The 23517-nt window shown below is 40.0% G+C and overlaps 1 protein-coding gene across 3 annotated transcripts in view; it reads right to left on the minus strand.

The window, feature by feature from the left end:
• Positions 1–17202, minus strand: part of ARHGAP12 (Rho GTPase activating protein 12) — a gene marked incomplete at both ends in the record, with an annotated part of 70318 nt that extends 53116 nt beyond the window's left edge. For all 3 annotated transcript variants that reach the window (XM_082015232.1, XM_082015231.1, XM_082015230.1), the window contains one exon: positions 16534–17202. In XM_082015232.1, coding sequence (XP_081871358.1) covers positions 16534–17202 — 669 coding nt within the window. The remainder of the gene's footprint in view (positions 1–16533) is intronic.
• Between the last annotated feature and the right edge of the window lie 6315 nt (positions 17203–23517).

Here is a 23517-nt window from a genome sequence, read left to right on the forward strand (position 1 = left end):
ATTTCAGAAAAATAAGGACATGGCCCCATTCACTCAGTCACATCAACCCCATAGTGGCTCCTGTCCTGTTCACTGAGGTGGTTAACCCAAAAAATTAGTAAGATGAGAGCAAAACAAAACAAACTGGAAAATCTAAACAACACTATACTTTGTGGGATTAATACACAGATTTTTCAGAGCAGGTAAATTCAACAACGGACAAACTCACTTCTATGTTTGGAGATGATCACAAAGGCAGTGAGTGGAATCATCTCTATACTAAAAAGCTTTCCAGCACAGAGCTTAAGTCACCCAAAGCAATATCCTGAAATTTGCCAGACAACTGGAAATGCTTATGCTTCAATTACTCTTCCTTGACTACGAATTATCACTTCACAGCCCTTAGAAATGGAGCTGGTAAGTCAATTCCCAGACACAATTTGCAAAAACAAACCCAAATTTTACGAGTCAGATGGCAAACCCCCCCATGTTTAATGAAAAGCAGTTTTATTGAGACCTGTGTCCCCTTCCCTCTGGTTTGCTTTCACAGCTGCAGCACTGACAGGAAACTTCAAGTCACTTATCTTCCCTGAGAAGTTGCAAATAAGCAAATGATGAAACAAGTTGCATTTTGTAATACAAAATAGAGGTCTTGCAAACTAAGTGAACTGGGCTTTGGGACTTTTGCTTGGCTTTTTTAAGCTTCTGAGTAACTGCTGTACAATCTAAACTTCAATATTTGCCTGTTCAAAAGCAGCTAGTTGTATTTTTTGCATTCAAATGTAATTTCAAAGTAGCTATTAAGACAAAAAAAATTCTGTGGATTGTATGCTACAGAAATTGAGAAAGAACCACAAAATCACATCAGTCCATACAGCCTATAGTACGTCTATAGTATCTTGAATAAAAGAACTGGTGAAGGGACTAAGGCAGTGTCACATGGCCTAGAAACTTACTTTTTGTAAAAAATAAGTGTATGCCAGAATATTCAAAGAATAATAATGAATGGGTCCCTCAACAATAGACCAAGCCTATCCCTAGAAGCTCAGCACAGCCATCCACCCTTAAAAGCCAAAACTAAATCTGAGTATCTCCCCTCCTCCAGCAATCTTCCTTAAACAAAACAGTTATGAGTTTCACACAGAAAATTATTGTATGATGTTGACTGGTATGCATTACAAAAGGTGTGTCAGAACAGGTTCTAATGGTCCCTTATGTCCTACACAAACTATTGAGCAATTCAAGTTTAAAATTAAAAATAAAAATAAACCCAACCTTAACATTCAACTAAAAAATTATGACAAAGGAAAAAACCATAAACAAAACACTAAAAGTCTCTCCACTGCCAGGCTAATATGACTACTGTTGAATAGGCCAAGTGGATTAGTGGTCAAGCACCATGAGAATCAAGAAGTTACAGGCCCACTCCATAGAAAAGCTATCCGATTTTAAATAAGAAGTTACGTGCTTTGAGAATTGGCATCTCCTCAAGCTTTCAGTAATTAAATTAAAAAATATATTTTAATTTCTGTCTCCTCAGATCTATTTAATAAGAAGCAACTCCACTTTAGTACTTCCAACTGTATACTGGTACGAAAACTGAAACGAAGGAAGGTTAAACAGCCCAGCATGCCACCCAAGTGCCCCGTAACATAGTTCAGGATTATTTTTGTTTAAGGACCCATGTTGAGGTGAAAACATTTATAGATTGGACTGATAATTAACATGGTCAACAGAAATATTTCCTTTGTTTCACTGACTTTTTCTACAATTTTAGGTATAAATCAGACTACGAAGCCGCTACAATTATCCCCAACTGTAATATCTGTAATATCTTTGAGTTCTTTGATAACTCAAAAAGAAAAAAAAAATTAGGCCACTACCTAACATTTAACATCCTAAGTTGAAATTCCTCACTTAAAGGCCTGGAACTATCTGTTAAAGATAAAATGCTGTATTTGCTATAGAAGCCAGCTGTGTAACAGGACAGAAAAGTAAATATTGTGTTTAAAAAAAAAAAAATCTTATTCTGTATTGGCTTTCTGTGCTGATGTCACACCTTCAGACAAGTATCAACAACTCATCATAGTTAAATGTTTAAAAGCAATCCCCCTGTTTGTTTGCAGCTCCTTCTCAAAGTTTTCACAGGATGAAAGACCTCATATGAAGAGCAGAAACAAAGAGGTACAGTCTGCCAGAAATAAGGGGGAGAGAAGATCAAGTATTTTGATACTTGAAGTAAAGGCTCCATCTCCAAAGGCCTGCTGTCATATCCAGACAGGGTCTGCTCAAGATGCACTGATCATAAAGATGGCATCTGGTCTTCCCACCGACAGTACCACATTCAAACTAGAGCCATTCTGACGATAAGCAGCACAGCTGGATTAAGACTGTAAAAACCTGTCTCAAAGCCTGGCTCCAGGAGTAAGATAAGACTCTCAGATGTATGTGAGAAATGAGCGAACACAGCTAGCTGTAAGTGAACCAGACCCCGCAATAAAAATAGGAGGCTGTTCTTCACCACATCCCTGCCCCACACAGACCACCGGTGCAGTCTGTCCAGTGCCAAGGTGGGAAGAAGGGAAACACAGTGACCTTCCCCTCTTCTGCCATGATTACAAGACAAAAATCACAAATTGTTAGAAGTAAAATCAACTGACATGATTGAATTAGCTTTCTGTCATGCAGCACCATTTTTCACTGCTGACAATTAAAAATTAAAATCATCCCAATCCCTAGATATCAGAGATCCATTCTGATCTATCAGTAAAATGAAGAAGATATTTAACCGCCATAAAAAAAAATAAAAATACTGCCTGTAAAGCAAGAGGCATTAAAGAAAAAGTAAGATTCAGCTATCTGGCACTAGCCCTCTCTGAAAATTGATGCTGATGGTCTGAGTGAAAGAGGCCACACTAACGCCCCATGCATTGCATACTCCAGATTACAAAGCATGTCCTAAAATACTGAAGGTGGGGGGTAATTCAGAAAAAAAAAAATTTTAACTGAAGTAAGATTTACAAAGCCTTCTGACAAATATAAACCTTTGACAAAATTAAGAGATCACATTAAAATGGACTAATTACACAGATGTTTTTGTTGCCAGGAATCTATTTTATATAATACGTTTGAACTTAAAATTATGTCAAAAACCTTTCACATAAGAAAATTTTCATTAGGAGAAGACCCAAGTCACCAGCACTTTGTGCACAGGAATGCATTTATAGTACTCTCGTTATACAACGTGAGGGAGTTCAGAATATGCTTTCAAACTTCATTAAGAGGAATGTTATATGCTACTTAAAATTATTAAACATTCCAGGCCTTTTTGACTATCCTATGCAATAAAGCTAATCTATTAGCAGTACATTATAGCTGAGGTGGCAAGAATTTGCTAATAGTTTCATGCTGATTAAGCAAGATGCAATAAGCGGTGCCCTGCCGCGCGCCGCGGCAAACGCAGCCCTCCCCCAGGCTGCTGAATTATAATTCCATGCTCAGCATTCGGCGGATCAGCTGGAGCCACCAGCCTTTAGAGAACATTCTCATTGAAACTACAAGTATAATAAAGTATTGCAGCACTATCTGCCAAGCTACTGACAAAAAAAAATGCTTTTAAGGTATGTATTAAAAAAATCTCTACACTAAAGCGCATAGCAAAGCTCAGGCATAAAGCTCTTCTTGAAAGCCGATGGAAAGCAGCTGTTCAGCTATAGAACGCACAGGTTGAATGGAAGTGAATTTTCTGGGAGTCTCCAAGAAAAATATATATAGGGTAAAGGGTGTGTTATTTTTTTTTTTTTTACTATGGTCATCAGTAAATGATTCACCTTTAGATGTCTGTTGCATTTGTTTGATGATTTAGCTGAAGCAGAGTACCACAAACAAGTGACACTTAAAGCATTACTATTTCTGGAAAAACAGTAATTTGCCATGAATAAAGCAGACAGAAAAACAAGTTTTTCAATGCATTTAAAATTACTGTACACAAATTCTCACAAGAACACTTTGACATTGATTTCTATGCTGTTTTCTAGAGACATTTCCATTGAGCTTCTCTATAAAGGTGAATTACAGGCAACTGCAGGTGTTGTAGGAGCTCCAGGTTCCCAGTCCCAAGAGGGTCTGTAAAGTACCAGTGCTGCAAGATGATCAGCCAGCTGCCCAGAGAGCTTTCTACAACACCACTGTCAATAAATACAGCTTATTTTGCTTCATGACTTGAGACTCTGCTTTTCAGTCACATCTAGTACAACTGCTATATTAAAAATATAAAACTTACTGGGAAACTTTAAATACCTGAATAGGTTTTAGGCTAATGTTACTCCAGATGCTTCTGTCTTCACAAGAGCTGCCACTGAATAAATAGGGTGATTAGCTATATCTTCTAAATAACACTTACTGGAAGTATTAATAGCTGTGCCTTTTAGAATGCCATTGAAATGGGGGGTTAGAGGATGGGCAAACAACCTGGCATGGCAACAGTTACAGCAATCATAACAAAACCTACAAAAAGCCTCAAGGTACGATGAGCCTTGCAGCCATCATATCAGAGAAATTCAGTAAAAGAGTTACAGGAAGATATTAAACTGTTAAACTCTGCTAAGAGCACGTGTGCATACCTTACATTTTAGCATATAGAATCACCTGTATTGAGCAGAAACTGAAGTTTTATGCCACCTTTCACCAAGGCGGTAACGAGCTCTTGACCATACAAGCATCCTGTATCAAAAGGAATCTAGTAGCAGCAAGAAGTTACCCAAAAAAACCCCAACAATCCCCCAAAAAAACCCACAATTAAAAAAGTCACTCTTGTCATAAAGCATGCCTTTACTGAGATGCTCAGCATAATAAATTAATATGAAAAGATGCCCCAAAATGAAAATTATTTGGAACAAGAATCTGTTTAATATGTTTTTGATAACTTGTTTCTATGGGTTTCTTTCTCTGCATAAACTTTCCCTCAAGCATCAAAGTATACAGATGATACAAAGGCCATTTTCACACACTATTCATAATTTTTCAGACACATAAACATAATTTCAAAAGGTAATCTTTTAAATGGTTAAATTAAAATCAGATGTTAAGCTCCCACTTATTTGTTTAGCTCATTATTAAAATAGATTTAATTTCACATCAAAACTTTTTTTCACCTGGCAGGTTTCAACAAACAGTGAACAGATTAGACTTCCCTGTCTTTAAAAACTACCAGTCCCTGTACTGGATCATCCTTTACCAAATCTGCATTCAGATCCAGTATTCTCTCACATGTTTACTGTGTAACACTGAATATAATTAGCAGGCTGCATGACAGACAGGAATATTTTGTAGAAGGTGCAAGACACACACACTGCACAAGAACTTAGAGCAGAGACTGCAATTTAATTTCCAAAGGAGTCTTCAATATTTCAGGACACTGCATTTCTTTAACATCCCTACAGTCTCCTAGTACCTTGTAATGGGACATTGGCCAGCCTACCTGAAGCAAACAAACCTTAAGACAAAAAGCAAAAGGGGAGGGGGAAATGTTTGGCATTAAAATTAATGTATTTCTTGTTTTTCCAAAACTTCAAATGTGTTTTGTCCTTAAAACCCATCTGACCAGGAAAAAGACCTCTGATTTCGGAAATTAAGTTCACAGATCTACTGGAAAAGCATTTTAAAATTAAATTCCCATCGCAAGTTGGGCTCTTAACAGGACCAGAAGCTGGTTGTTTATGTGTTGTCACCACCAGTATACATACCTACTCAGCTGTTTAGTTTGCATGTTAAAGTTTCCAAATAAACCACAAAAATCTTACATATATTAGCATTCATCATTGGCAGGGAGGGGATGAAGAATTAAGACAAAATGTCACAAGTCTTTCTAAATCCAGACAACACAGCTTCCACAATGTATGTGCTCCAGCACACAAAACTGAAGCTTTGTGAGGGCTGCTTGAACTCAAGCTCATGTATTTTAGTGACTCATGTCAAAAAACATCTACTATTACATCACGTATAACATTTTCTTCTGGTAATGAAGGATAAAGCAGACGCCAAGTCTCATGCCAGACAAGGCACACACACAGTTTAAGTCAAGACTTCAGTTTAAAATTCTGCCTTCAAAGACATAATAGGATGAACAAAATACGTGTTAGTAGTTGGCACATTTGTGTAAGTTACTTCAAAATCTGAGCAAAGTAGGAATATTTTCTTTAGTGGCTGCTTAAGACCACACAAAAAAGCCTGTAAGTAATTATGCCATGGTGCTTCTAAGATATTTTTAAGCTCTCAACTTTTAACTGAGCTAGAATAGGCGACATTCACTCTAATTTTAACATTGTGATTCCATTTTGCAGAAGCGTACCAAATAGTAGGATGAATATTTTTAGAAATACATCCAATCCACTTAAAGAAGTTCGAGATTTTAAGATCACTTTTAAGGGTTGGGTTTTTTAAATGCTAAAAGCAAGTACACAATTGTACTGTTAAAGACTACCTCAAAATCCCAGAAACACTCATCAACAGGCTATACATTCTGCTCACAGCAGAACTAAGCAAAGCAATAAAATTCTCAGGAATCTCAACCAGGTTGCATCCTTCTTTTCCCCTTACAACAACTGAAAATATACATATTTTCCTTTGACTGTATTTCGTAGTCTGTTTCTCTCTACTTGCAGCCAGTTTGTTGGCACCCAGTTTCAGGACAGAAAGCATGAAACATTCAGCCATGCATTTCTGAACTCCTTCTTCCCCTTTATTTTCCTTACACTAGCAAGAATTTCTTTCATTTTTAAGAACAGCTATTTCTGCAACTCAGTATCCAGAGTAAGTAAGTATACTTTTGTATTCTGTGTTTCAGCATTAAAGCAGATGTTAAAATAAAGTCTGCAACTACCACTCTACTTCAATGAAATTAAATATTGAACCAGCATTATTTTATTTTTTCCAATGAGAGTAAAGATTTAGTATTTGTGGAACTTCATTTACAACAATTCTGAGGCTGCACTCAAGCCCAGGTCTAACCATACCAAGGACAACACAGAAGCCTGGTCCTCAGAGCTCAAATCACAATTTAACATAATAGATGCTGAAGCAAAGCAGTAGTTTCTGGACAGATGGTAAGGAAGCACTGCAAGAAGATGAAGTGAGAACAGGATAAGTAGATGGAATTCCTGAGACTACCTACGGACACAGTATTTAAATACAACCCTTTAAGCTACAGACAAAACACCTTTCTCAGAAATCAACTGCAAAGAAAGAAATAGCTGCTTCTTAGCCCATAACACACTCTTAATTTGTTTTAATAAACAGTATGCCAAAGACACACAGCAGCTAGAAAGCACTCTGTCTTACAGCCCTCATAAATGCTGTTATCATCACACATAAGTTTGGACAAAATCAGCTGAGGCATTAGAGCTGATTAAGCAAGAAAAGAGGAAAAAAAGAGCTTAGAACTAGATTTTAGCAAAGCACTTGGGATTCAGGTTTTCCCGGTCTTCCATAAAAGAAAAAAAAAATTTAAATATTGTAAAAAAAAGAAAAAAAAAATCGAGCACAAGCACATATCCAAGATTTGCTCAACAGGTGGCTACAATATCAACTTATGAACTAGGAAAGAGCAAAAAGGGATGCAATACAGTTGTTACACATACAGTTAACTGAAAAGTAAACAAGCTTAAAGGAAAATTTACACCTTGGTGCATCATAACCTGCTACAGGAACAAATCCTCTCGAACTTGGGAAGAGAAGGAACTGAGATAGGTTTCTCCTGAGGAGAGGAGCATGGAAGAATACCAAGGCAAAAAAAAAACCCCAATCTCTAAAGTTTTACTTCCCTTGCCCTAAATGTCCTCTCTTCTCAGGCAGTCACATGAAGCACATAACCCTTCAAGTTGGCAAAGGCAAGGGGAAGGAAAGCAAGCAAAGCTGAAGGCTGCAGCTTGTTACTGCGAAGGCTGCAGAAGACGACCGATGAGGACCTGCCACGGGCACAAGCACCAGCAGCCAAGCTCAGCGAGTCAATGAGCGATGAGCGAAGGGTTGGAAGGATAACGCTGCCTGACAGGCTCAGGCTCCAGCTCCCTGCCTAAAGCAAGGCAGCCACAGAGCCTGGCTGTGAGAACCATGCCCGGGAGGAAGCGATGAAGTCCTCTGGCATATCTTGTGGGTGTGAGCACTACAGAGTAACACACATTACGGTATGAAAAGTACAGGGCCTTAGGGTAGGACGAAGGTGCCATTAAAAGAGTACAGCACCTGGGAGGAGGGTAAGGACAAAGTCACAGCCAGGACAAATGGACTTATTTGGAGGATTTAAAAAAAAAAAGACAATACTGATGAGCACATCTCATGAAGATTTTGTGAAGGAGGAAGGAGTTTAAAGTTGGTGGTTGCACTAGATGAGGTGCAATCAAGATCAAAGTGCTGTCAAGAAACAGAACAGTGGCCCCTGATTTTTTTATATATAATTACATATATAGAATATATGTATATACATACACACATATATAGTCCCCTGTGCCTAAAGCACAATGCACTTACACATGACAGCCATCTATTTGCTCTTTGAACCAGGAATTGATACGGATAGTGCCAAGTATTTCAATAGATCATCAGCGTGGGTGAAAGCACCTTTATTCAATTTCAGCAGAAAAAGCAGCTTAAAATCAAAGTTACTCAAGAACCTCATGTTTAGTGCTACAACACCTTACCACAGGGTAAAGCTACTTCTAAATACTTAAAGAACAAACAACGGTGATGTGCAACATGGTATAAAGTTTCTGTTGTAGCATGAATCATTTCTAAACAATATCCTGGCAATCTATCAAGTTGTCTAGAAAAGAAATGTGTATACAAACACTATTAGATATATTGAACAACCAGTTGAGAGTCCAGAAAGTTTAACAGTATTTTTCTTTTTATCATAGTATTTTATTAGAATATTTATTTACATTAGCACATTTGTTGCAGAAGTCCCATCACCTCAGTGATACTAAAAAGGCAAGTGTGTCCTCCAATCCATCCAATTTGCAGACTTTGCACTAGACTATTTATGCAATAAAGGAGTACATATGGGCTACTGACATACTTGATCACACCACTACGTCAGACGGCACCACTCCATCTCAGTGCTGTACTCGCAATAAAACATTTGTAGAGCCAGGTAGCGACTAGAGCAGCAAAGTGAGTCAACCGAATGACACTCCATGAAAGCAAGAGAAAGATGGCAACTCCATACGCTAGACACCACCAGAAAACATACATAAAACGGGGCTCTTCAGCACTGCATTTGAACAGAACACAGAGAAGCTAGTTAATTTAACTGGATGATCTTCAGATCATCCAGAAGCCCCAGGCAAACCATTTAAAGGGAACAATTAAAACTATGCTAATTAATTTCAAAGTGTAATATGTCATTTCAGATTTAAGATAGGAGCCAGTAAGTTCTAATCATGAATTTGATTACAAAGAGAAGTTGAAACCAGATAACGTAACATCAAAACCCAACAAAAGCAATAAGCTTATGTCCATTCAGACAGCCCCTCAGCTGTTAGCTTTCATTTACAAAACTGTTTTATCAGAAAACTAGAATTAATTGAAATACAGACTCCAAACACCTATGCCAGTCTTCAGAGCATCATTGTACACAAGCTCTAAGTCTCTGTCAAAAAGAGTTCACAAACGAAAAGACAAGACAAACAGGTAAAAACTGTTGAAAGAGGAGAAAACAAACCAAATCAAAACTAAGGTTGCTTTACTTCTCAGCAATCTCTCAGCCATTTCAATATCAATAATTACTACACCAACTGAAAAATCAGGAGTCCTCTGTATGCAGTACTAAATCTGCATCCACCAACATGAAGGTTTTTGCAAAGCCTTCACACGGGAACAATTCTAAGTGTCTGCTCATACTTTTCACCTCTTCTATGCTATTTTCAGCACTATTACCTCTTTTTCCAGGATGAGAGAGGCCAGCAACTGCACACTATTTAAAATACAAAAATACCGTGGAGTTAGAGTTCTGCATTTCTGTTTTGCTATGTTTCCTACTAGTGACATTCTCTACGCTTGCTTGATTGTTTTATGAAAGTGCTAGGTTAATGCAGAGAAGCAATCTACTAAAAAGTTACTATCTTTCCTAAGAACTAATTCAGAAACCATAGTAAGATAAGACTAAATTCAAGATTGATAAATGTAATCTAACACTATGTTGCCCAATTACTCACCATCACAAAAGCCCTTGAAAATTTTCAATTCTATCCGTCCCAAAAGATTGCTTAGTCCAAAAATATTGTCCTTTAGCATCAGAACAAAACCGGTGTAACGGCAAAACCCGTTTCTCTCTACCGTTTTTAAATCAAACATATCTAGCAAGGCACGTCAGAGAAATATCAGCTGTTTGGGTACTAGATATGCATAGATTTTACTGTCCTTTTTTTTAAGCACAAATGTCTACTATTCCAGAGAGAGCTGTCTAAAAAAAGAAAAAAGTGTTCTGCATTTTATTCTACCGAGTCATACGTTCCCTACCATTTTGTCACACTGCTGTGAAACAAATGATACTTTCTTTAGAATTCTACAAAATAACAGCACATTTATTCCATAGGCAAGCACTGCAATATTAAATGACTGCTTGCATAGTAACTAGGTAAAGACACACCAAATGCAACTGCTTATATTCAGAGTTATGTGCAAGAAGAAGATACGATCAAATATTCTCAAACAGGTTTTTGTTTATTACAAAGCAATTTGAGTTTGTTCATGTCTGGAGGTTCCTGATTTAAAACCAACAGAAACCCTCCCTGCCAAGGCAGAACACGCAAGTCCCCGGTATCTCCAGCTGCTTTCAGTTTAGGCAGCAATCAGACAAAACACCCGTTCCTTTTCCTAGGACTGCTTTTCTGTTTAATCATTTACTCCATCATCCACAGACATTCTGCTGTCACGCCCGCTGAGGGTGGTATTTTGCACTACTTCAAAAGAAAAGGCAGGTGGGACAGCAGGCACCAAAACTCATTTTGCACACTGGAAATTACACTTTTCTAGATTAAAAACAGAAAACCTAATTCCATATTATGACTGTTATTCCTTAAGCACTGCAGCTTGAGCTTCATTTGAGCTAGTAAGTAGTTCTACCAGGATCAAAGGCACAGGTTTATGAGTAAGTTGATGCCGCTTCACCATTTTCTGAGTAAAACTAAGGTAAATAGAGGTGGAAAACCAGAAGACTGTGTTGGCTCTTGCAGAATTTTAACAGTGCTCTTTGTTTCAATTCTGAAAGCACAACACAAAACTGCATGTACCAAGTAGATCTGTAGCTTACTCAGCTGAGCATTCAGACACCAGTATTAGAACAGGCCAGTCAACTAAAACCAACTTGTCTCCCACTGTATGGGTTTTCCACAACTGCCTCATATGAATAATTCTTGGGTTTGTTGGGTTTTTTTTAAAAATAAGGTCAATCTGATTTGCAGCAGGGAAGTTCCACAAAGCATACAGGCTGTAGGTAGTGGTAGTGGGACACAGCGCCTTCTCATTCTGGGGCACCTAAATCCAGAATTAGGCATTCGGACAGAGAGGGACAACTATCTGCTAGCTGACTTACACAGTTGTTACATGTTAAAAATACTGAGACAGAGCTGATCACAAACAGCACCACTGTAAAGTGAAACTATCCAGACCTGTTGTCACTAGGTAGGGGGGAAAAAAAGCCAGGAAAAGTATTCTTTAAAAATTCTGGGCAGACAACATTCTGATACAATATTATGTTACTGATATAATTTAGAAAATATTTCAAGCTGGTTACAAAGTTCTAGCAGCAGTTACTGGAATTACAAAAAGAAAAAAAAAATTGTTTTAATGCTTCACAAAATTCCTTAAATTATAAAGCTTTTAGTTCCTTATCATTGAAAAGTTATTCTTCACCTCATTATAATGGGCATATTTCATCATGTAATGTTAGAATAAAAAAATGCTGACTTTAAGGAGTTAAGAGATTAAAAAGATGGTACTTAAAATGTAATTCAAAGTATTACATTGTACATGCCACCATGACTCTGCAAACATGCTCAGTTTCATTAAGAAAAAAACTCTTGTACACAGAGTGCTTCCTTCATGCTGTCAAATTATTTATTCCTTGGGCAAAGGAATGAAATCAAAAATAGCATGACATTTCTTACAATAGAAGCAAATTAATTCTGGTCCCCGCGAAACCAGTAATAGCCATTTATTTTAGAGGTTTAATGTTTGGCCAACAAGGCAGTCTAACAATTTGCCACCAGTCTTTCAACTAAGTGACAAAGTCAACAACGCTAAGATCTCCAGAAGACGCACGCTCACATCTTCTAAAGAAACACAAAAAATAATTGTTTGCTTAACAAAAAAGTTACAGCAATTCCACAGAAATTGCAGAGGTAAGGCAAAAAGATCTCTTTGCAAGATCTCTACTACTCAGAATTAATCAAAGCAAAACAGCCATCCTAGTGGTAATCCCCTTTAGTGCTTCACAGTTTATGCAATAGTCAATTACTAAAGAGGATGAAATAGAGGACAGAACCATCTTTGCAAATAGGTCACTGTCTATATTTATAATGATTAAAACCAGCCTGCTACTAAAAGTAACTTTTAATAAGCATAAAAAGTAACATTAAGACAGTGCAAGTATTTTTACTTTGCTCTTAAATGTATTCTATGTCTCCTAGCACAGAAGAGGAGGTAACACTCATCAGAAACAAAGTTATTTCACATAGGTTATGCATGAGCATTGCTGAAAGCAGATTTTAATTTCTGTGTGTAACAACCTTATTCCAAAGTATCATTTGCATAAATATAACACCTAACCATTCTTGCCATAATCTCTGAATTTACCTCTTTTTCCCTATCGGCACATCTTCTCCCTCAAAACTTGTTCGTAGGTTTTACTTGCAAACACTGCCCAAAGCTCCTTTTCAAGACCACTTTCAATGTCTTACACTTGCGCTTCAAGCCTTCTTTCCTGTGTAGGTATGCCTAAACGAGTAATTTTTTTTTTCTTCAGGACAATTACTCAGGGATCTACTGCACACCGCTGGGACCTCCCATCTTCTTCTTTCAAGTATTGTCCATCCTCTGCTACAGAATTCTCCTCTGTCAAAATTTTCCTTTTCCCCCATCACCGGCCTCTCTGAGGTGTATTTTCTGCCCTTCCTGTGGGATCAGGACATGACACCTGACACCACTTTCCTAAAATGTTATTGAATCTCATTGATGCACACAGCTTCAAGAGCCACCAGTGTTATCAGTGATTTTTATGGCAAGCTGTGCACTCTGGAACCTTTCCATCCAATTCCAATTCTACCTGCAGTTACCGTCTGCACCAGAGATTTAAATCTGGTTAAATGGGAGCTTGTTTCCTTTCAAGCCCTACTTCTTCTAATTACCTCCAGCCTTCCTACAGTTCGAGCCCATAAACTAACATCTGATTCTTACAGTACCATATGCACCAGAGTTGCACCCAATAGTTGGAATTTCTTTGCATAAGATGTCAAGAGCATTCATTACCCACCCAGTCCTGATCTTTCTCTTGACCAGCTCATTCGCTTACGTCTTCATCAGCAAGTTCTGCTCACACTGTCACCTCTCTATCCTCCACTTCATATAATATTTCAGCTGCTAAAAAAATCCTTCCTTCATGCAGTACTTTGGAGACTCTGGATCTTCCAGTATTTCCAGAGCCAGCAAGCCTATGAGCTCAAGACTGTACAGCTGCAGAACCTGCACTTCATTACTGGAAAGGAGAAGGAGAATCTTCAGAGAATAAGGCAACCACCTCTTAGAAGAATGTCATAATAGAAGCATTCCTCTGCATCACATACATTTGTAGTCAGGATACTGAAAACACACTGAAAGTTGGGCCAGGGCTGAATACTATCACCTCAACCCCCCCAAAAAAATCACCTACACAAAGGTAATATTATTATTAAGGTCATTCTAGCTTCTGATTTAAAAAATTTAAGACAAGACACCTGTAGCTTAAGAGTTTATTATAATGCAGACTGCATAAAAATTAACTTCACAGCAGGCAGGGGAAGGAGAACCACAGTTAGTCTCGTCAAGTGAAATCCTGTTTGTGTGTGAAAGCCGGTAACTTGATGTTCTCACTACAGACTAAGAGCAATAAAAACAGCTTTCTGAGCCATTAATTTCTGCACAGCTGATTTCTACTAAACAATGCTCATTATTGAAAGAATTCTAAGAAAATGCAAGGCTGTTCCAGTGAGAAGGCTGGCACTCTGAATATCTAGACTGAGCTAACGGTGACGTCAGTGCTACTACTGCTTTAATCCCTATGGCTACTACATGTCAAATATTTTCATTGTATTTAGAGCGCTTGTGATTGTGTATGACGAGATTAAATTACTTCACAGTTTTAAAATAAGACAACTACATGGTACAGTGAACATCCGCACTTTTAGCGCTCAAGACCATGATGATGGCAAGTTCTTCAGTAACATCAGTCAGAAACTGCCATGCTTTTTCCACAGCTGAAATGTAGCTTTTTTAGAATTTGTAATTTTTAAGCACTGTGAAAACTCCCATCTTCAAACCTTCCATAACCCAGTGAAGTCTGCAAGTACGTGCATAGCTGCTCCACTCAAATACAAACTTATAAATAGGTTGCAGCATTGAGTCAAGTACATTTGAAGGGATGGGAGGAGGGAGAAAGGTGAAAAGAGTGTCACCGCATCAACAGTCAGAGTCCTGCGAAAACTGAGCAGCACGCCATATATTTCTTATTGTTTGACTAAAGCCACTCACGTAACATTCATTTCATCTACTTTAGAGAAGGAGATGCAGCAAACTATAGTCAACACAGTAGAAGGAACTATCTTAACATACAATATAAACTTTAGTGTGGTAAACTGTTTAAAGTAGGATATACTTTCTAAACATTCCTTCGTATTTTCATAATCTGGCAATTGATTACTATGGCAGTAGATGGGCTACTACACATGCTTCTAAAATAAATATCTAATAATTATTTTATCCTTCCAAGTGGCTCCTATCAACTACAGTGAGCTAGGACGCTGCTATAAAGAAAGTGCAAGAAAACTATTCAAGCTTCACATTGCATAAGAACTTAAATTCAGTAATTCTATTTATTCCTTATTTTTTGGGGGGAGGGTTTTAAAATAAAATTGTCATAAAAGATACAAATATTAGAGGCATGAAGTCCCATAACTAGAGAAATTCTGAATTTCAAGAATGAGGCCAAGAGTAAAGTAGGATATTGAAAATCTACTGATTCTGCATATTTCAGTAAATATATATGAGCTCATACAGTTCAAGACTACATAAATCACCCAGTCAATCTTGTATCTTTAAGATCTTCCCACACTCACTCATTAACTAAGCAGCTTTGTCTTAATTGTGTCTTATTAGCAAAGTACTGATTCACCGCTCTCCATGATAAGGTTTTTATTTCTAAAGTTAGCATCAACTTTTATTTGAATACCACACCTGAGTGGGTTCCTTTGGTACTCTGACTACATGCTGGTAAGCGGCATTTATTATAATGATCAGTTTGTACCCAAGTAAGAACAGTTTCACATCACAGAGTAAAAAAGTTCAAGCGCAGGAAGCTTTTTAACCTTAGAATTTTAAAATAATGTAACATCTCCCTACCAGAAAGGGCGGGGGAGAGGTGGGGAAATTATCAATATACACAGATACCTAAAGATGTGTATGTACACATACATCATCGGTTCAAGAACAAACCTGGAATTACAATAGACTAATTAACTTGGTTATGGGCACCAAAAGTGACCCTATTATCTAAGAGAGTGCTAATCTTTTGTTGGGGGTGGGGAAAGCCTGTTTAAAAAAAAAAAAAAGTGAGAGAAACCACTTTACTAAGGAAAAAGGCCATCAATGCTCAGTTTTAGCCTGAAGTGGGAGTATATCATTCCTGAGATTCTTCCATACTAATTAACAGACTCACATGTTTTGAGTTTTAATCCAGAGTAAAGTTGTGAGAAGCAGAGTTGTCAAGGCTGACTCATTACAAGAGTCTACAAATAAAGTAATCAAGCCAGAAATTAAACTCCATATAAATCTTCAGTGTACCATTTTTAAACTATTAAACCCACTAATACTTCAATTTACAGCTCTTACATTATCTATACACATACTTATGAACAGCTGACAGAAACTAGCACTATGACTTCAACAAGCCAAGAAGCGAGGAGTTACTGCAGTGGGCTCCCTTCCTCTAGCAGAAAATAACACACAAATTCAGTGTCTTCTCAAAACAATCTTAAGAACAAAAGCGTTTCTCTAACATTCAGTCACAGGATAACGAAAAGGGAATTAATCCCCAAAGCAAAATATTTCTGCAAGGAACAGAGCTATACAGATGAACTGTATAAACTTCAATAAGCAGTTCATGCTAAGACAAAACATTTTTACTTAAAGAAGCTGAATTTATTAGGAATAAACCTCAAAACAGCAGCAAGCAATTATGGCAATAGAAAAACAAAAGGACAAAACCAGACAAATCTACAGGGACCTTTTTTATTCTTTTTAGCTTACCTGCACTTGTTCTGTGGAGCTACTACTGAGTTCATCTCCAGACTCCGAATCTTGGTGAATTTTTTCTGAGCCTTCTCCTGCTGAATCACAAGATTGTTCATGCAAAAAGCTGGTCTTCTCTATTTCCAAAAGCTCTGGACATGGGAAATGACCCATGGAGATGGTTCTATACTGACTGGAAACCTTGGGAGATTGCAACTCATTGTGAAGTTTTCCATTGTTTTGGGTAAGGTCCAGACACAAACCAGGATTTTGACCAGGGCTATTGTTCGGTCCCAAATTTTGATTGGCATCTCGAACTAAGCAAGACACTTGAACTGGAGAAGATTTTCCAAAACTAGAGAGCTCTGGTGACTTATTCACATTTTCTGTTGATCGCTGTAATCCATGTGTCAACTTCAAAGCGTTATTCGGCAGCATGCCTGCCTGCTTAACAGGTGGCATCAGCGCTTTTCGTGGTATTTCCTTCACATACTGTGCTGGCACATAAAAGGGTTTGGAATTTTCATCTCTCTTGACTTGCCACCAATCATCGTTAGTCTTTTTCACTAAGATGTATTTCTCCCCTTGCTTAATCACAATTTTCTTGTCCTTGGCCTCATATTCATAGTCATACTCCACTTCAATGTACAACTGCCCTGGAAGGATCTTCCCACCCTTATCAGCCATTTCTATTTGAAAAAAATTCAGCTTTTCAAGCAAAAGGTAAGCCACATTCTGTTTCAGCAGTGCTATTTTCCTGTTAATAATCAAAGCTGTAAGAAAAAAGAAACATAAACACGTAATAAAGTAATTGTCTAAGAGCTCTTCAGAGGAAAATAATTTCAAAAATAACCCTGCCTATTCAATTTGTGTCAATCTCAGACTAATTGATTGATGGAAAAAGACAAGATTTTCAGATACCTTTCTCAGTAATAAAACAAAGTCATACACTAAGCACAACTTAGTCACTGATTTTAACTCTCCTATTCACACAAGCCTCCTGCTATCAAGTGGCTCATTAAGCCTGTTGTTTCTATTACTAAATAATGTTGATTGATCATCTGGAGCCTGGTGGGGGGACTAGTCTGAGTCAATCTCTTGCTTATACACAGGCTTAATTTCTTCATGGAACTGTGGTACTACACTGTTTTTAATCAAAATATTCAAAATGAGATTATTATTTGCTTATTTTAATTCCTCTTTCAGTTCAAGAGTCCTTTCAGAGTGTTCAAAATTCCTTACAAAATCCTTTAAATCTTCCTCCAATGCTACACCCCAGTCACCAGGCTCAGCATGGGCTGGCAATCCTTGACCCACTCATGCTGCGTGCCCTACAGACCCTGCCACCCTCCACCGAAGGGGAGCAGGAGATGACCAGGGAGCTATGTGACCCACGCTGTCTGAGGCTGCAGATCATGTCACCCCTGCATCTAGCTGTTGTCTATAAAACAGGTGGTATAATCAGGTTTTTTATTCCTTTAAATTGCGAGTATAACTGCAACATAGAATTTCATCTATAACCATGGTAGTATTAAATAAAAGTATTTAACCCTTCCAAGATACTTTGGTTTCAGTGGTTTAAATTCTGCATATTTACCTTGCTCTTAAGAGAGCTTTTTTGTGGTATTTACCTTACAGAAAACCAGATCTAACCAAAAGTTTAAGGGCTAAAACAGAAAACACAAACAAAAAACACAATAATGAAACAGGATTATGAACCAAAACCAAAAATGGGTAATAAATGAAAGGGTAAGACATGAAAATTTTGAAAAGGACTTTTAGCATCTTACAATTCAGACAGCTACCACTGTATCTGCACCCATGAACTACAAGTTCTCTGTATTTAATTACGTAGCATCAATGTCACAATTCATGAGTGGGTAAGTGTCAGTTTTGCCAACTTACGCTGAACACAACGTATTAAATTAACATGAAAGATATGATTTCTTAATCTTGAAAAATCAAAGTATGTAAGTAAAGGGGAAGATCTCTAGCATTCAAATAAAATGTAGGAGAAATCAAGTAAAATGCTGTTACATTTAAAGATTAACAAATAAATATTTTTTAAAAATGCATGTTTCATGAATGAAAAACTTTATGTAGAAACTTTCAGTTTTGCAAGTTAAGACTCTGTGATGAGATTTGTAGTGTTTACCCTGCCACGGAGTAGAACTAATGCAATTCCATGCAGGCACACACACGCAGAGTGAACTCAGCTACCCTAAATGGGACTAAGGACAGAAACAATAAAAAAGGACTTCTGAGGAAAGCTGAAGCATAAACCTCTATCAGTTCTTCAATTTTTCTTTCACCATTTTGGCTATTTGGTCTGAACCTTGAAAAAAAAAAAAACAATTTCCCGCATTAACTCGGTAGAAAAAGGAAAAGCTAAAAAGCTCAAGTATGATGCCAAGACAGAAAGTGCCCATCTTTAAATTGTGCCCTTCTCTCTCCCACAGTCCATCTTTTACTTCCAGGAAGCATTTCCTACAGGCAACTTGAAAGCTACCATAATTTACAAGACTTCAAACGGAATCACAAGGTCAGACTTACAATTTTATCAGCGACTCAGCAAAAGGAATGACAGTACCACATTCAACAAAGCTGACAGTAGGAACACAAAGCAGTGAAAAAGATTGATAGGATTCTGGTGTTTACTCTCTCTACCATGAAATGGTACGCTAAAATTCACAGCATTTCAGTCTATTTATATCCTCGGTACAAAACAACTTGCTTACCTGCTGTTCTACATAAATAGGTATTCTTTAAGTGCAGCTCTGAAGTTGTTTAGCAACTGTAGCAGAAGGTAAACATGCACAAATTGCAGCCATTCCAACTCTCTTCCTAGTTTTGGAAGCTCTGCCATACAAATGTTGTTTTTTCCTTGTTATTAAACCTGACTCCTGCCAACACTCCTTCAAAGCTGCCACCAACCCCTTTCACGTTTTCAAGGTCATATACCATAAAAATGCAAGTGTTTCCAAGTTCCAGTCTAACTCTAAGGTCTGCTACCTTGGAAGTTCAAATGTAGGATGAGGACCCATTTACAATGTTTTTCCTTCTCCCATACAGAAACCAAAAAGAGAACATAAGCCTACAGTTTCCCACAGGGCTACCAAGTGTTTAAAAGCTTGGACTTTTAATTTCTCTTTTGCCAATTCCATATAACTATTTATTGAGAATGCCTGCTTAATTTTTTTTCAAGACAGATAGGTTCAATAAGTTGCATTTTATGTTTAAAAGAACCCAGAATTTTAAGAAATACAAGTTAAATAAAATACAGGAGCTACAAAAATAGCTCTATCCACTTTTGAAGTCAGTTTTGCAGCCTCATCGCTTTCCAAAAAAGAACAAAAATATGCAGCACAATTTTTTGTTCTTTCATCCAAGCTGCAAAATTATCAAGCCAACAGCAAACATTTGGTAATGTTGAACATACGATCAAAAAGAGTCACGCTGTGTTCTGTATTTGGCCAGAACACTAAAACAGTTTTATAAACAGACCACATCATCAGGATCAAGCAAGGTTCTAATTCTCTGCCTCAATACTGAGAGGCAAGAGGTACCTATGGTGGGAAATCTTGCTCAGTACGTTCAAAAAATATCAATGTTAACTCTGTTGGTCTGCAAACAACTACCATAGCCTTGATTTCAGAGATCCAAATGCATTAAGTTTCATTTTGTTTGAAATTTTTTAATGAAGCTGTTGTGCCACAGAAGATAGACTGCATGTACCGTATGTGCAGCCCAGGGAACAGCTAATTGTAATGTCCTTTCAAGGGTCCGTGTATCCATCTCGTAGAACTTGGGTTGAAGACCCATGGGAGCCTTGGCCAAACCACTGCTGCAAAGGGGTTTAGAATAATTGAGATGTGAATGCATAATATTGACATTTGGAGTACTGCCTTCATTGTGCTACTAGTCAACAACTGAAGCGATAGGGCGGGTCAGACCTTCTAACCTCACTGCATTTTTTTTTTTTTCCATCACCTGTAATGCTGGATGGCACCCACTTTGGTAAAGAAGGTTGAAGAGCCCTGATTAGAGGATGACAAGCATGAAAAATTATTTACTTCCACAGAGGACATCTGTTTGCTTGAATACCTTAAATAAAGTCTCAGCACCCAATTAAGAGATTAATAACAACAAATGGCCCCACTGACAACAAAGACCTAAGAAAACTTATTAATTAATAACAAAAGTCAAACTTGGGCCACACTTTCCTTCTGGAGAAGAAAAACCTGATTGCTACATGCTAACTAATTTAAGGTGGGCCACATCTCCCCAAGGAAACTCTTTCACAGAGCATTCATGCTGTTCTGAGAGAGACCATTCGTGATCACACATGCAGCCCTGGGTGCAGCCACCCAGCATCCTGCCATACTCAGGAAGCCAGCGACAGGAGGATCTTTCACTTGATACTCAGGCATAGATCTTCTTGGGCTCCAATTTCTGATGGCAACCATTCCCACCTCTCAGTCAGGTATGGCCAAGTAAGGCTGGCAACCCTCGGTGTCTGCAGAGGTCAGCTCTCCCCAGCGCTCCCTGCCCCTGGACAGCCCGTAGCATCAGGGTTTTTACATGCAAACGTTTGCCTCTACCTAGATTTCATGTACGTCCACACAAACCGGGACCAAGTAACTGCCGTCACAGCTTCAGCACCCCTTAGGTTGGGTTTGGAGAGCTTTAGGTTTGCTCAGAGGTAGGCCTCTCCTAGGGCAACTTAAACCCTACACAAACAGGCTAACCTCCTCACAGCACTCAACTGCAGAAGGATGCTCACCAAGGCTATCTTGAAGCCCATGCAAATTGGTCTTGAAAGAAACATGGTCCTAATGCATACAGACATGGGTACAATCATATATGATATGATCACCCTTGACTTCAGCGCTATCCTAGAACTCAAGACCAAAAAAAAACCCACCTATTTTGTACCTCTCTTTGGAAATTAACTTGGAAATTAACTGAGTATTTTCTTCTGATTTTCTAGAACCAGGTAACTGAGCCTTGAAACACACCAAAAAGACTTTTCGCTGTTTCATTTATTTCACTCTTGGGGAAAAAAAAAAAAACTTACTCACCATGGCTATGGAATTGTTGCTTACATTATAATACAAATAGATGATAAGTTATTAAAAAAGCCACTGAGAATATTAACTGATTGTCTTAAAAGTCTTCATGTGACCTTGTTCACAGTGTCCTACAAAGAAGCAGCAGCAGTTGACTTGTGTAATCTTTCTTCCATTTTCAGCATCGAACTTTATCCGCTACTGAAATGAACCCTTCTGCAACGTTGATACAGAAATAAACTCAATTACTGAAACTAAATTAAGATGAATTCTTATCAGTTCAGGCCAGATGAGATACCCTGGCTACAGCTCACTAGATTCTATGATTCTGCTTCTCCCTGGGCAGTTTTCTTAGGGGTTCAAGCCTAAAACCACTGTTTGGGAGACTGGTTCCACAATAACCTTGTCAGAATTCAACCCTATTCATACCTTTCTTCCCAACGGGCACCACTCTTTATCCAGCACAACTAACTCCTCTGCTGGTATTTTCATGCAGACAACCAGCCCTCATCGGTGCCTGTAAAAACCACCATCTGCAAAGTGTGCATCTAGAGCATGCAAAAGTTGTATAAAAATAGATGCAAAGATGCAAATGCAAACAACACATATAGACAAAACACAGAGAACTTCCACGCTTTATGAAAACAAGCTTAACTCTTTACTGTTTCCTCAGAGATTACTACCACAGGTTAGAAATCGAGCACTGATTCTTCACAGACCTCACGCTTCCTTAAAAATTAAAGGCTTAATCAGTAACCATTTAATAATTGCCTGTGACTCAGAGCAGTGAATAAGCGATGCATTTTAAACAAGTGTCAGGACAACTTCCCAAGCCACGCCGCAGCACCCCGCACCGTAACCAGCTTCCACCGGCCCCCTCGCTCCTCGTCGCGGGCTTTTGTCAAGTCCTTGGCTCCAGCGACCGGCTACAAATCGCGCAGCAGACCCGCACCGGCTCGCCCCTGCCTGCCCGCCCGTCGGTGCCGCGCTCAAGTTGCGACAAGGGGGTCAAACCCCTGCCCCGACCGGGGGGTGCCCGGGGGAGACCGCCGCGGCGCCGCCGCCTCCCTTTGTTTCCCGCCGGCCGCGGCCGCAGCAGGTGAACGGCGCTTGCACCAGCCGGTCGGGCGGCCCTGCCCACCCTCCGCGCCGCCCGCGGCACCGCCGGCCCACCGGCAGCGCCCAGGTGTGGAGCTGCCTCCCGCCACCCCCTCGGCGCTGCCGCCGGCGCCGGGGGAGGGAAGCCGCCGCCAGCCGGGGCAGTGCGGGGCGGCACCGCCCGGACCCCCCGCCTGGCACGGGAGGCGCTCCTGGGCGGCGCCGCGCGGGAGGGCGGCGCCGGGGGGCTGGGGCCGCCGCCGCTGCTGCTGCTGCTGCCGCCGCCGTGAGGCGGCCCCGGCCCGGGCGCGGACGTGCCCTCCGCCCGCCGCAGGGCCACCCTGCCCTGCCCTGCCCGATCGTCCCGCCGGTGGCAGCGCCGCGCTCCTCCCCGCCCCTCTCCTTCCCCCAGCCGGGCCGGGAGGAGCGGCCCCTCACCTGCCTCGGCGGTGCGGCCGGGCCCGGGCCCCGGTCCGGTTCCGGTTACTGCCGCTCCCCCTTCCCCGCCAGCCCCGCGCCGAGTGTCAGCTCCGGGGCACGCGCGGCGTCACCGCTCCGCGTCACGTGCCGGGGGAGGGGCCAGGCGGAGGTGGGGGGGTGTGGCGGGGGGAGGGCAGGCGCAGCGTACCCTGGTTCCCGCCGGCCCGGCCCGGTCCGGCCCGGCCCTGCCCTGCCCTGCCAGCGCCGCGGTCGTGCTCGGGCCTTGCCCCCAGGAGCGCTGCGGTGGGCGCGTGGCGCGGGCCGCCGTCTCGGTGGGGTGTCGGAGCCGCCCCGCCTGCCCGGGGAGCGGGCGCTTCGCGGCCGCTGGGGCTGCTGCGGGGAGAGCCTGGCTGGA

Source organism: Phaethon aethereus (genome assembly GCF_964289735.1).
Source record: "Phaethon aethereus genome assembly, chromosome: 2".
Classification (NCBI taxonomy): Eukaryota; Metazoa; Chordata; class Aves; order Phaethontiformes; family Phaethontidae; genus Phaethon; species Phaethon aethereus.